Consider the following 12950-nt stretch of genomic DNA (forward strand, 5'->3'; position numbering starts at 1 on the left):
GCTGAACAAATGACAATTCAATATGTCTTTTTTGTAAATTAGTAAAACAAATGGAGCTTCATAAGACTTTAGGATCTTTCTTTTCTCATGTTTATAATGTTTTCAACAAATCACATGCATTTGGGAGTCTAAAGGTTTTCACTCCTAATGATCAAAACTACTGTGTATTATTTCTAGATGATAAACACAATTTTATGCGTGGCCTTAGGTAACTCCTACCCGGCAAGAAGGAAGTTAAGGATTAGAAGAAGTATTTAGTAACGTTAGAGATTTAGAAATCTGGAAAGGCGGTTCTTTTACTGGTCAGTGCTCCTGCATAAAGTTCGCTCTTCGCAAACGTGGACCTGTGAACCCCGCTAGCAAGGCGTCCTCATTGCCAGAGGCACGTGGGGACTGATTTGTTTGCCCGGCGTTGACTCTTGACGGCGTGTTCCTAGGGCGGCATGTGTCCTGGTGGAGAACCCAGTGAAGTGCAAAGCCCCGTCCAGGCCTGTGTGCGGTCCGCCCTCGCGGCTCTGTCTCCCCCGGGTGTGACCGTGTGTTGAAACCCAGCAAACTGGGAAGGTACTCGCATCATGAGAGATTGGTGGTCCATCCCTGCGGATCGATAGGAAAAGGAAAGGTCTGGAGCCTTCAAACTGTGTTCAGAGTGTGGAGTTGAACTCAGGAGCACGGTCTCTGTGTCCCCACAGCCCCCACACTCCCGTCCCTCGTAAGCCTCGGCCCCACAGGGCGCCCTGCATGTCCCCGATTCCCGGCAACGCGGCCGGCTCTCCAGGCAGCAGGTCGCCCATGTGGCTCAGTCACGGGGCTGTGGGCCAGAAGAAACGGCTCTTGCTATTTTGAACATAAAACTCGATTTCCCAAATTACATTGTTGTAGCCTCGTTGGAACATTTATCCCGTGACTGTTTCACGTGCTCCGAGGAGTCAGCCCGGTTTGGTTCTGCGTCGATCACTGATGGCCACGCCTCTGCTTCTTTCCCAGCAGGTAGACCGGCCTACAACAGCTTCTACGTCTACTGCAAGGGCCCCTGCCAGCGGGTGCAGCCTGGGAAGCTCCGGGTGCAGTGCGGCACCTGCCAGCAAGCCACGCTCACCTTGGCCCAGGTAAGGAGGGGCTGGCAGAGGCCGCCCGGCAAAGGGAACACACGGTTCAGAGTTGCTGCTGGCGTCACCGTGTCTCACACCGACAGCTTCCGTGTGGTCGTCATGTTCGTGGTGTCGGACGTGGCAGTTAGAGCTGCAGGACTCTGTCGGTTCAGGGAGCCCGTGCCGGGGCCTGTGTCTTCAGTGAGGCCGGCTGAAAGGAGAGGGACGGCCTCCCCCAGCGGGAGGGGAGACTGTGGGCGCCCTCTTCACCTTCCTGTGGTGCTGGGAAGGGTTCGTGTCCTGGATCTGTGTGTGGGTAGCAGGTTTGTGTATAGATGTCAGCATCCAAGGGCGGCTCCTGAAGATCGTGCGCTGAAGGATGCTAAGTGTGAGGTGCAGGTGCGAAGGGAAGCTGTGGCCGGGGAACAGCGACCAGGTGCCTTTGGAACAGGGGCCCGCAGCCCAGCCTCTGCTGTGGCCTCGCTGGCTTCTGTACCGTCCACAAGCTGAGGACGTATATGACGTTTTTACGTGGTTGGGAAACATCAGAAGAGGAGTATCGCGTGAGCCGTGACCATTAGGTGAAGCTTGCACTCGGCATCCACGGTGAAGTCCTATTGGGACGCGGCCACACCCCTTCTGCACAGGCGGCCTCCTCCCCAGGCTCCAGGCCTGGGCGGCTGAGCCCTCCGCAGACAGACTGGGACTCGGTGGTCCGAGAGCCCTGATACTTACTCTCTGGCCCCCTAGAGAAAAGGCTTTCGGAGCCGATGGAAACCTTGCACACAGCTAGTTGGTGGTGTGAGCGTGAGGCTGTGCAGGACTCACCGGGCTGAATGGGAGGTGGATGCGAATGTGTGAGGGTGGGGAGGCCGGGCAGCGCGTGGAGAGGGCACAGCCGGGGAGGCAGGAAAGGACGGAGCTGGGGCGACCAGGGGCCGACGTGTAAACAGGTCCCCGTTACATCGGGCCCAGCGGTGGCGAGAGAGTTTAGCTTGTGTCCTGCAGTCCGCGGAGAGCCGGACAATGTGCCGCAGACACAGGGCTGCATGAGATGATGTTAGAACCCTTAGTGCCAAAACCGTCCGCCATCTGGATTGAGGTTGGTGGCAGATTGAAGGCAGAGAGGTTATTAATAAACCTTCACGGGGTGCTGAGGGCCTAGATCGGGGTTGTGCCCGAGGAATACAATAATGGGGCGCAGGGAGGCCCCCAAGGTGCTGGAGGAGGGCAGCAGGGACCTCGCCTCACGCTGGGGAAAACGGAGCGATTACGAACAGTGAGTTCAGTGTTTCAGTCCAATACATGTCAGCCTCACAGGCAGGCCAGGTGCGAAGCCCAGCCCGTGAGTGACCCAGGTTCGCCCTGACCCCGGAGGGGACCTTCCTCGGGCTGTCCCCGGAGAGAGCTTCTGTCCTAAAGCCCCACAGTGTTCTCCACCCGACGCCCCTCGCCTTCCCGAGGCAGCCACCGGCCCTGGTGGTCTGTCCGGCCCCGCCCCGCCCCGCCCCGCCCCTGCACAGGGGCTGTGACTGTTACCTCCTACCGCTCCCAATAGAAAGAGCAGTGACCAATCCTTACGGAACTCCAAGCTTATCCTTTCCATGGGTTATCTCCGTTAATTATGTGGAAACACTCTGAGGTAAGCACTGTTAGCAAATCCATTTTAGATTGGGGAGGAAAGGAGGCTTAAGGAGATTAGGGAAACAAGCCCGCTAAGCGGTGGCCCGGGATTTGAGCCGGGCGGTGTGACCTCGCCTTGGAGGTTAAAGATCCCCTTCACCACACAGATGAGTCTGTTACACGAGGGTCCCCTGCCGATGCCCCTGTGGCCACAGGTGAGTGAAGGCTAAGTCAGGTGCGGGCAGTCGGGCAGGGAGGCCAGGCCCATGGAAAGGAGTCAGCCGCCCAGGTGTCAGCAAGTGTGTGTGTGTGTGTGGACGGGGTGGGGGGGCTCAGTGTGGCCAATCTTTAGTTAACAGGGAGAAACCATAAACATGCACTTTTTCCTTGAAAAATACGCTCCGTGGGGGAAATAGAAGCAAACACAAAGGAAAAGCACCCCCAGCACCTGCCTGCCCCAACCCTGGGTGCGGGGGTCACGTGATGCACAATGGTGGGTTGGGCCAGAGCAGCTCTCCCTCACGGTGCGTCTCTGTGGGAGGCCGTGCAGGGTGAGCTCCCCCAGGGGCTCTGGAGCCGGAGGCCTGGGTTAGAGGCCCCTTCGTCACACCCTCCCCTGTCAGCTCAGGAATTCTGGGGCGCAGGCCTGGGGCCAGGGGCTGAGGGAGCAGGGTAGGGTTCTCACTTGTTGTGACGATTAGTGGATATATGAAGAGTACTGAGACCGCCAGGCATTGGCTAATTCCTTTTAGAGAAGCGAAAGCACCCGCCCCCAGCCTTGTATTTTCCTCTCATTCCTATGACAGATCTGCACAGTGGCTCTGGTCACCCAGTGGTGTGAACAGAGAGGGTAAGTGACCACCCGAGTCCACGGTCAGCAGGCGTTGGCCCCAGGAGGGAGCGGTCCTGTGCGTGTTTCCCTGGAGCCCACCTTCCCTAGCAAAGACCTGGCCTCGCAGATCTGCTGGTCAATGTCCTGTGATCCCACTAAAGCCTGTGGACTTAAGCGATCGTTCAAAAGTCCTCCTGGAAAGAATATGCTGAAGGATTTTTAAAAGTGTCCGTCTTCAAAGACTCCTTAAGGACGGCTTAGCCCAGGCGTGCAGTAGTGTCTGGGTGCAGCACAGCTGGCACTCAGCCAGGGCACAGGCCCAGCGCTTCAACCTCCGATAGTGACCACAAGTACACACTCCACGGGGCCGTCAGATGCCATCTCCGGGGTCAGGCGACCAGCCAGGCTGAGGGTCTGCAGGCAGGTCCTGCCCGGCGACAATGGGCAGGTGCTGAGCCTGCCCCCACAAAGGGGTCCTGTGTGGACAAGAGACAGTGCCCTGTCTCCTTTCCCAGGGATTTATAAAGATCTGCAACCGACACGTTTTTCTCTGGTCAAGAAAAAGGAGAAAGAAGAAGGATCGGGTGTGGCTGGCTAGTGTGATGGCAGCGTGTGGTTTATCTGGACTTCTTTCAGTTTGTTTCTGTGATGTGTCATGTTGTTGATGTGCGAATATTGTACCAGCCTTGCATCCCTGGAATAGATCCCACCTGATCGTGATGTAGGATCTTTTTAACGTACTGCTGGATGCGATTTGCTAATATTTTGTTGAGGATTTTAGCATCTGTGTTCATCAGGGATATTGGCCTGTAATTCTCTTTCTTTGTGTGTCTTTTTCTGGTTTGGGGAATAGGATAATGCTGGCTTCATAGAAAGAGGTTGCAAGTGTTCCTTCCTCTTGGATGTTCTGGAATAGTCTGAGGAGTGTAGGTGTTAGTTCTCCTTTGAATGTTTGGTAAAACTCCCCTGTGAAGCCGTCTGGACCCAGGCTTTTGTTTGCTGGGAGTTTTCTGATTCCTGCTTCTATTTCATCAGTTGTATTGGCCTATTCAGGTTTTCTGATTCCTCCTGATTCATTTTTGGAGATTGTGTGTTTCTAGGCGTTTGTCCATTTCATCCACATTGTCCAGCTTGTTGGCCTGTAGTTGTGCATATCTGGACTTCTATAGGGGCTTTTCATACACAAGGAGAAACACTTGAACCTACTTAGCCACCTGGGCTATTTTTAAAAACCTAACCTTACGTTTTCTGCTGGAGAAATAAGTTGGCAACAAGCCTCAGGCCTCTCCCGAGTCCTGATAGTGGCTCCCTCGTTTTGTGGGGTGGTTGTGAACTTACCCATAATTCCAGTGTTTCCTCGCCGCTCCTCACTATTTGAATACAATAGCAATGAGCTGCCTCTCACACATGATGCGTGAGGTGGACGTGTCTACCTGCTTCCTCCTAATAGAACGTTGTCCAGGAAGATGAGTAACCATTTCCGTCGTGGCGTGAGGGGCGGCGAGCCTGAAGTCTGAAGTTTGGCCTGCCCTTGAGGACATCTTGATCAGCTTGGTTTTCTTCTTTGTCCAAATCAAATTATCTTTTTTATTTCATGCTCACCTTGACCAGGGTTTCCATTAATCAAAAGAGCCTTTAGAAAAATGAACACTCACTCGAAAATAGCGAACAAGGCTGATTGGAAAACCGTGGCCGGCGTCCAATTCCCTCACCCACCCGCCCAAAGTCGCCCACTCGGGTCCGCACAGAAATGACCCGGCCTGAACACGAAGGGGGCGCGTTGCCCGTGCACACGCGTGTCTGGTCGTGGTCGGGAGCGATAAAGTGGACGATGGAAAACTTCTGCCACCGCCCGTCTCCTCGCCAGTGTGGAAAAGCAAGAATCACTGGCCATATCCTTAGGGCCCTTCTATTTTTCATAACCCAGTCAAGTGGGCAGAAGAAGCAAGGTTTCCCAAGATCTGTAGACCATACGCTGCTTTTAGAAAATAATGAGAATTAAAGAAGGAATTCACCTGGAAAACAGAAATAGTACCTGAGACTTCCAGATGCTTGTCCTTCGCCCTTCCCCTGGGCTCTGCCAGCCCCGAGAGCAGAGTGTAGTCAGTGGGTCCCTTCTGCTGTCTGTCCTGGCATGGGGGAGGAGAGAGTCCTGGTGAGGAAGCAGGATGGACAGTCCGATGAGGCTCTCAGCTCAGCTCTCCGACGCCCCGGCACTAAGCCGTGCCAGCAGGAGACACGGGGACAGTGGTGACACAGTGTCCTGGCTGGTGGCGTCCCTGAGAAGCTCAGGCTGATGGAGGAGAGTCTGCCCTGGGGACCATTCTAAGGGGGTCCCTCCCCGCAGGCATCCGCCCACTGAGGCTCACTGCTCACTCCTGCGTCTCAGACCGGGTGCCCTTGAGGCCACTGCTCACCGCCTGGTGGACAGCGCCTCCTGCAGGAAATAAAGCTGTGATAGGAAGAAGCGGGCTGGCTTTTCTAGCAGGACACGGGCTTACAGTAAGCGAGGGTCTTCATGGACGAGTGGCGACTTAGACTGATTGCGACAGTGACGGAGACGGGATGCACATAGAAGTGAGATGGAACGACGCTCTGCACACGGCATTCTGTTGGGATCCTGGGCTCAGAACCGCCTGGGACCAAAGACCCGGAGAGAGCGCCCGCTGCGGCCGTGTCCTGTAGGTGCTTGAATTCTGGTTCTCGTGCTTATTAGCTGGGTGACTGTCTCAATTTCTTTCTTTTGTGTTGTTAAAATATATTTTTATTGATTTCAGAGAGGAAGAGAGAGAGAGAGAGAGAGAGAGACAGAGAGAGACAGAAACATCTATTTGAGAGAGTCATTGATCGGCTGCCTCCTGCACACCCCACACTGGGGATCAAGCCCGCAACCCGGGCATGTGCCCTGACCGGGAATCGACCCTTGACCTCCTGGTTCATGGGTTGACATTCAACCACTGAGCCACGCTGGCCAGGCAACTTGTCTAAATTTCCTTGTCGTCAACCAGAAGTAAAATTTCACCGACGTTACAGCAGAGATTCAAGGACTTAACTCCTGGAAGCAGGCAGTGCGGTGCCTGGTACATGAGGCACATTTGGAAGCTGGTAGGTCACACTGTCCTGTGTCCAGGCGAAGAGTTTCCTACTCTCATGCACCGCCGAGACTGCTGGCCTCGCCCTGACCTCTCACCTCTAGGGCTCTTCCCAGCTCAGCTACAAACTGGTAGTCCCTCAGCACAAACTCCAGGGAACCTACCTACCACCATTAACATCTTTCTGTGTGCACTCAGTTTATTAGTCTTTTTTTAAAAATTGAATTTATTGGGGTGACATTGGTTCATAGAACCAATTCGGGTTTCAAGTGTACAACTCAACAAAACATCACCTGCACACGTATCGTGTGGCCATCTCCCCAAGCAAAGCCTCCTTCTGTCCCCATACCCCCCTTTGCCCACCCACACCTACCCTCCCCCCCTCCCCTCGGGCTGTGCCCACTGCAGCCTGTGTCTGTGTTACAGAGAGATGGCTGCCCCAGGCACGGGGGTGATTCCCCGCTGCCATCACTATAATCACTTTTTCTGAAAAAGAGCTTTATCTTGGCCACAGTAATGAAACTGCCTCGGAATAGCATTAAAGCTCAAAGGGTCCTGATGAGAAATGGTGCAAGAAATAGAGGAAGATGGAACGTGCCCGGTGTGATGGATTTTAGTTAAAATTGGGTTATAGATTAGGGACAATTTATGGGAGGAAATGTATTAAGAAATGTAGCCTCAATGTATAATCATCCCTAAACTTAATATTTGTTAGAGATTAATTGTTGGTCAGGAGTCTACTTGCTTCTCTTACTATCAAACCTACTCTCACATCTGCAACACAGGCCTGACCCAGAGCTGAGCGCCTGAGCATGAGTCTGCCTTCTTCTTCTTTCTGTTCAGCGATTGGGTTGCCGGGCACTCCTGAGTGTGTGGGGTTGAGTGGGAGAGCCACTGCGCGTTATCTTATGCTGTGACGTGTCTCTCCCTCCAGAGGCCCGCCGGTGTCCCCGTGGCCAGGGTGTCGCTGGGCCTGCGACGTGTTGGTTTGTGTTCCGTGCTGGGCCGCGGAGCAGGCAGTGTGTGGCTTCCACTCCCTCCTCCTCGAGGAGAGAGGAGCCGCCCACTGCGGCCTCCCCTGAGACCCTGGGCGCCAGCTTTCCATCTTCGTCAGAAAGTCCTCTTCTTGAACAGACCTGTGCGTATGTTTTTATGAATGTGACCAGAGCCTCAGCATTTCCACATTCGGGGTTATATTGGTTTCTTTTCGGTCTTTATTTTAGTAATTTTGTTTCTCCAGAAATGTTTTAAAATTTTTCCAACCTTTTCCTCTACTAGAGATTTACCAAAAACTGTTTTTATAACCAGTTACAAGTCTGCATCCTATGCTGAGCTGGGTTGTTGCAGGGATGCTCACAGGTGTCGGTGTGGGCTGGGCAGTGCTGTGTCCCCAGAGCCTCTGAGATGGCCCTCCTCCACCACCACCACTTTCCTGCTGCAGCTGGAGGGATGGGGCAGGCAGGGAAAGGCAGGCAGCTCTGCACCCAGGACTGAGGGCCAGGGAGGGGTCCTAGGAGCTCAAGCCCAGAGGACCTGGCTGCACAGCTTATAATCAGATCAATCAAGTGCATCCTGAACGGATCAAGATCTAAGTTACCTGGCTTTTCGCTCACTCGGTAACTCGGCTTCAGTGAATGATTTTCAGCTGATGTCCCCAGCACCCGCTCCCACACATGGCCTCAGCAGACTGCTGGTGAAGCCACCCACTTCCATCAGAGCTCCGGTCACTCCGCGGCCCTGGCAGATCCCTCCAGGGTTCTGGCTGAGGTTCTGGGGGACGAGAGCTGCAGCCAGGGCGGGGTGAGGAGCAGCCACACTTGTTTATTCGAAAAAGGAAATGATAATTTACATGTCATTGTTCCTAACTTGGCCGTGGAGCCACCAGTCATTACCAAGGAAGTTTAAAAGGCTTGAGTTTTCCAACAGTAACAGCAGAGCCACTACTGGCCCAGACCCGGCTGTCATTTCACTGGTTTGACCCATTGCTTCTCAGTTAATAAGGAGAGAGGATGAGGCGGATGTTGGGGGGCAGAGACCAGTGGCTGCCCTCCGGTGAGTGCACTGCGGTGCGATCATCTTCATCGTTTTCATGCCTCAGTCTAAGTGATGCCATCACAGATTCTGCTCGTCTCCCTGTGGCAGCCCTGGGGATGCGGCCGGCCTGGGCCTTGTTTTTGTGCAGGAAACGCCGCCGTTACGTCAGCCTTGGGACGCATGCGTGGGGCTCCCTGGTTTTGTGTGGGATGAACGTGATAAATTATCACTTGGCCACTTAGACGCTTTATCAAGGATCCTGGAAAGAAAACACAGACCCTAGGGCACCGGGTTAATTTCTTTGTCTTTTGCTTAAGAAGCGAGTGCCCCGAACGCCTCCCCGGGGACAGATGAATAGAGTTTAGTAGCCCTGCCTCCCTCCGCGCGGAGCCTTCGTCAATGCTTTACGAACAACAGGTGTGCTGCGCGCGGTCGGACAGCGTGGGTGCGGGGCACGGGGAGGCCCCACTGCGGTGTGTGTAGTTGTTTCACAGAAGACCTGGTGCTCACACACGCTCGTGTCTTCCACTGGGGACCTCACGCTCCTCGCTCTGATGCACCACTGAGGCCGGAGGGGGTGGAGAGGTTCGCCGGCGCCACCTGGTCCACAGAGAGAAGGGGGCTGAGCTCAGAATTAAATACGGGGCCCATGTTCCGACCCCGTGGGCAGCCCCACGCTGAGTTTCGTTCATTTTCCTACTAGGGAGGGGGAGGGGTGCGGGGCTTAGACCCTGCTCTACCGATTTTCCTGCAAAGTCAGATGGGGACCCAGGAACTGGCTGGGAAAGGAACGTAGTGACGAGGAAATAGAAGGTCTCGGGGAACTTGAAAAACAGGGAATCAAGACAATTAAAGGGAGGCACTCTCGGATCCTGACTGTTTTTTAAGGGACTAGTTAGCACCACGGTTTGTTGAGGGCGTAGCACGGATAGCATGGAGGCCACGGCGTCTCCGAGCACTGGTGACCTGCGTCACTGCTGGGATGACGAGGCCACGGTCCTCCCAGCTCATCTCAAAGGGACTCCGTTTCTGGGTGGTGTCCGAATGGCCCTGAGTTTTCTTTGTCTTTTAAATCTTCGGTCGTACCGTGGGAATTTCACATTAACGTGTAATAAGCCCACATGGCCCTCCCGCCTGGGAAATGACCCGCAATTACAATGACCGCACACGGCCGTTGGGTAAGCCAACAGCCGCATCGCCGGGACAGATGAGCCTTTTCCTCCGTAAGGTGCTAACGACAACTGTCATCGCTCTTCATGGCCAGCCAGAACAACCGATTTAGAGTAGCTTAGGTAGAGGGTCGTGTCACCTGTGGTGTCACCTGTAAGTCCTGTGATGTGGCTCTAAAGCTAAGGTTTCTAAACTCTGCACCAGGGGATATGGGAAAGATTGTGTACATATGTAACATATACACATACATACATGTACTCATGTGTATACATATATATCCGCAAAGTCAGTGGAGTATGACCGAAATCTAAGAGGCTCCGCTGGGGTACCCCTCTACAACTCCGTCACTATTTATACCTGAGAAAATGCCGAGGTTCCTAGAGATCAGAATTAGCAAAGAGGTCACAGGAGGTGGGGGGAAACTTGAACCCACATAGTCTGAAAAAAACCTCAACATTTCCCCCCTCCTCCCTCGCCTCCCCTCTTCACAGAGAGCCTTGTCTGTAGCGGGCACATCATGACTTTTTAAAAATATATATTTTTTAATTTTTTAAAAATATATTTTATTGATTTTTTAGAGAGGAAGAGAGAGGGATAGAGAGTTAGAAACACTGATGAGAGAGAGACATCGATCAGCTGCCTCCTGCACACCCCCCACTGGGGATGTGCCCGCAACCAAGGTACACGCCCTTGACCGGAATCGAACCTGGGACCCCTCAGTCCGCAGGCCGACGCTCTATCCACTGAGCCAGACCGGTTAGGGCCACATCATGATTTTACCACCACTTGTTCCTCGGGTTCCCGAGGCATTTAGATGGTGAAGTGGACAGTCCCGGCTGCTCTCTTCTTCTGGGACGTCCTCCTGTCTTCTCTGATTTATCGCTGGAGGCCCCTGTGGACGCGCTGATCGTGCTGTGCTCACTGTCCTGTTTCAGATGTCCCAGCGTCTGTGACCGTCCATCTCGGGGTGTCAGGGTAATGAGAACCGAAAGTGAGCTGGAACGCGGGCCCGAGAGCCCGAGCCACTGTCATGGAGGCCGAGCTGTTACTCGCTCGCCTTCCCGCCACGAAAAGGACTTTCTGTCCCTTGTGATGAAGGACGGGGACCTGGCGCTTGACACCGTCTCCTGAAGGCTTGCCCTTCCTCCTGCTTTCCTCGTCAGCGAACGACTTCACAAGGACTTACACGGGGTTCGCTTTAATTAGGAGCAGTATGCGCATCCATGGGTTCTGTTCCTTTTATTTGGAAAATTATGATTTTGAAGGAGAGTGGGTTTGTACAAACACTGGTTTCTATATTTGATTCTGTCCTGTCGTTTATTGGAGAAACCCCTGCAAATTTATCAGTTACAATTTGAAATTTAGTGAACATTTGCTTTGAAATGTCTGTGTATTGTATTGAACTTTGGAAATTCCAGTGAGTTTAGAAAAAAATCTATAAGATTGGAGAATGGTGTGTAGTTTAGGTGAATTATGTGCAAAATAATGTCACAAATCTGGGAAAATGTCAATGTATATGTTCGGAAAAGCAGAGCCCAATCCAAATTTCAGAGCAGTGCCATTCCGCGTTGTTAGAAGAGGCGTTACTGCGGTTTGTTGAACAGAAGACCGAGGTGGGCAGCGTGTCCTTTTGTTTATTACAGTTTGATGTATAACAGTTTTGAAATAAATGCCTCATCTCGGAGCCTGAAATAGGGGCTGTTACAAAGTGGGGAAAATTGGTTTCTTGTACATTTCTCAAAGATCTGCAGGCTAGTACCTCTTAATACTGCCCATTCTACCTGAAACAAGCCAATTTCTGAAATCTTTTATTTTTTATTGCTTTCAGGGAGGAAAGGAGAGAGAGAGAGAGATGGAAACATCAATGATGAGAGGGAATCATGGATCGGCTGCCTCCTGCATGCCCCACACTGGGGATCCAGCTGGCAACCTGGGCACGTGCCCTGACCGGGAACCGAACCGTGACCTCCTGGTTCATAGGTCCACCCTCAACCAGAACCATGCCGGCTGGGCTGATTTCTGAAACCCGAAGGCACCTGTGTGATGTGCGCCTTCAGCTTCAGTGGGGGGTCAGGAAGGGAGGAAATCGGAGGAGGGCAGCGGACAATGGGGCGAGTTTTGGCAGAGCCAGTGTGGAGGCGACGGGGTCGGCGTTGGTTACGTCATCCGATGGTGAGCTCTTGGGAACACTCCTGTTATGTCGTCCGTCTGTTTCTGTTTGTCGAATGTCTGGCTGATGGCTTGAAGGGACAACTGTGCTCTGAGATGCCTGGCTCATCGGCAGGAAGGCCCACAGGGCGTGCTCTGCGATGTGCAGCCAGGGCTGGAGGAAGGAGCCCCGACGGTCATGTCATCCCCGGGCATCTACACCCCTGCCCGCCCTCCGGCCGTGGCGAGCTGGTCTGTGTGGGGGTCGGTTCAGATGTTAGAGGATCCACCGTTAGTTTGGCCCCAGGGGCCTGCAGTTGGTGTTTCTGAACTTGGAGGACACACACAGTGACTTTCTGTGGAGAGGATTTGCTTTTAAAACACAGCAAATTGGATAAGGACGGGTTTGCTGTGAGTGGGACCAGTTGCGTGTGAAACGAACAAGGATGAAGAACAAGGTGTGAACACCTGGCCAGAGCAGAGAAGCGAGAAGCTGCCTCGGCCAGGCGGTGGGATGGTCAGCAGCCCGATGGGACGCCCGAGCCGACGATGCACTGGGGAGGAAGGCAGCTGCTGGCCTGTGGCCCCCGACGCCTGCCAGCACCACGGCTCACTGTGGGGGGAACTGTACGTCCCCCAGAGTTAAGCATCTACAAAGAGGTCAGTGCAGGTGACGTGAGAGAACCTGGAGTCGTGGATTTTACACACCATTCTCACTTGTGTGCACTCCGGTGGGTGTGCTGGGTGGAGGGCCGGGACCTGGGCCTCCCGCGCCTGGGGCCGTGTCGTTCTGTGAGCTGTGGGGGGTGCGCGTGTGAAGCAACGGTAAATGCCGTGAACGTTTTCCTCAGGATGAAAGCACTGCTTTGGCAGCCGTCACTTTTCTCGGGAGTATTTTAAATCATGTGACTTCACACTCCCCTGGTAAACGCATGCGAAGTGCACGGGAATGGCTGTCAC

The 12950-nt window shown here is 53.7% G+C and overlaps 1 protein-coding gene across 3 annotated transcripts in view; it reads left to right on the plus strand.

Annotated features, from left to right (window-relative positions):
• PRKN (parkin RBR E3 ubiquitin protein ligase) overlaps nt 1-12950 on the plus strand; it is a 515476-nt gene that overhangs the window by 241895 nt on the left and 260631 nt on the right. For 2 of the 3 annotated variants that reach the window (XM_070417373.1, XM_070417375.1), the window contains exon 4: nt 988-1109. In XM_070417373.1, the coding sequence (XP_070273474.1) occupies nt 988-1109 (122 nt within the window). The remainder of the gene's footprint in view (nt 1-987; nt 1110-12950) is intronic. The other variant, XM_070417374.1, reaches the window with a different exon arrangement.

Source organism: Myotis yumanensis, unplaced genomic scaffold (assembly GCF_028538775.1).
Source record: "Myotis yumanensis isolate MYYU_CA2020_CCGP unplaced genomic scaffold, mMyoYum1.0.hap1 SCAF_6, whole genome shotgun sequence".
Taxonomy (NCBI): Eukaryota; Metazoa; Chordata; class Mammalia; order Chiroptera; family Vespertilionidae; genus Myotis; species Myotis yumanensis.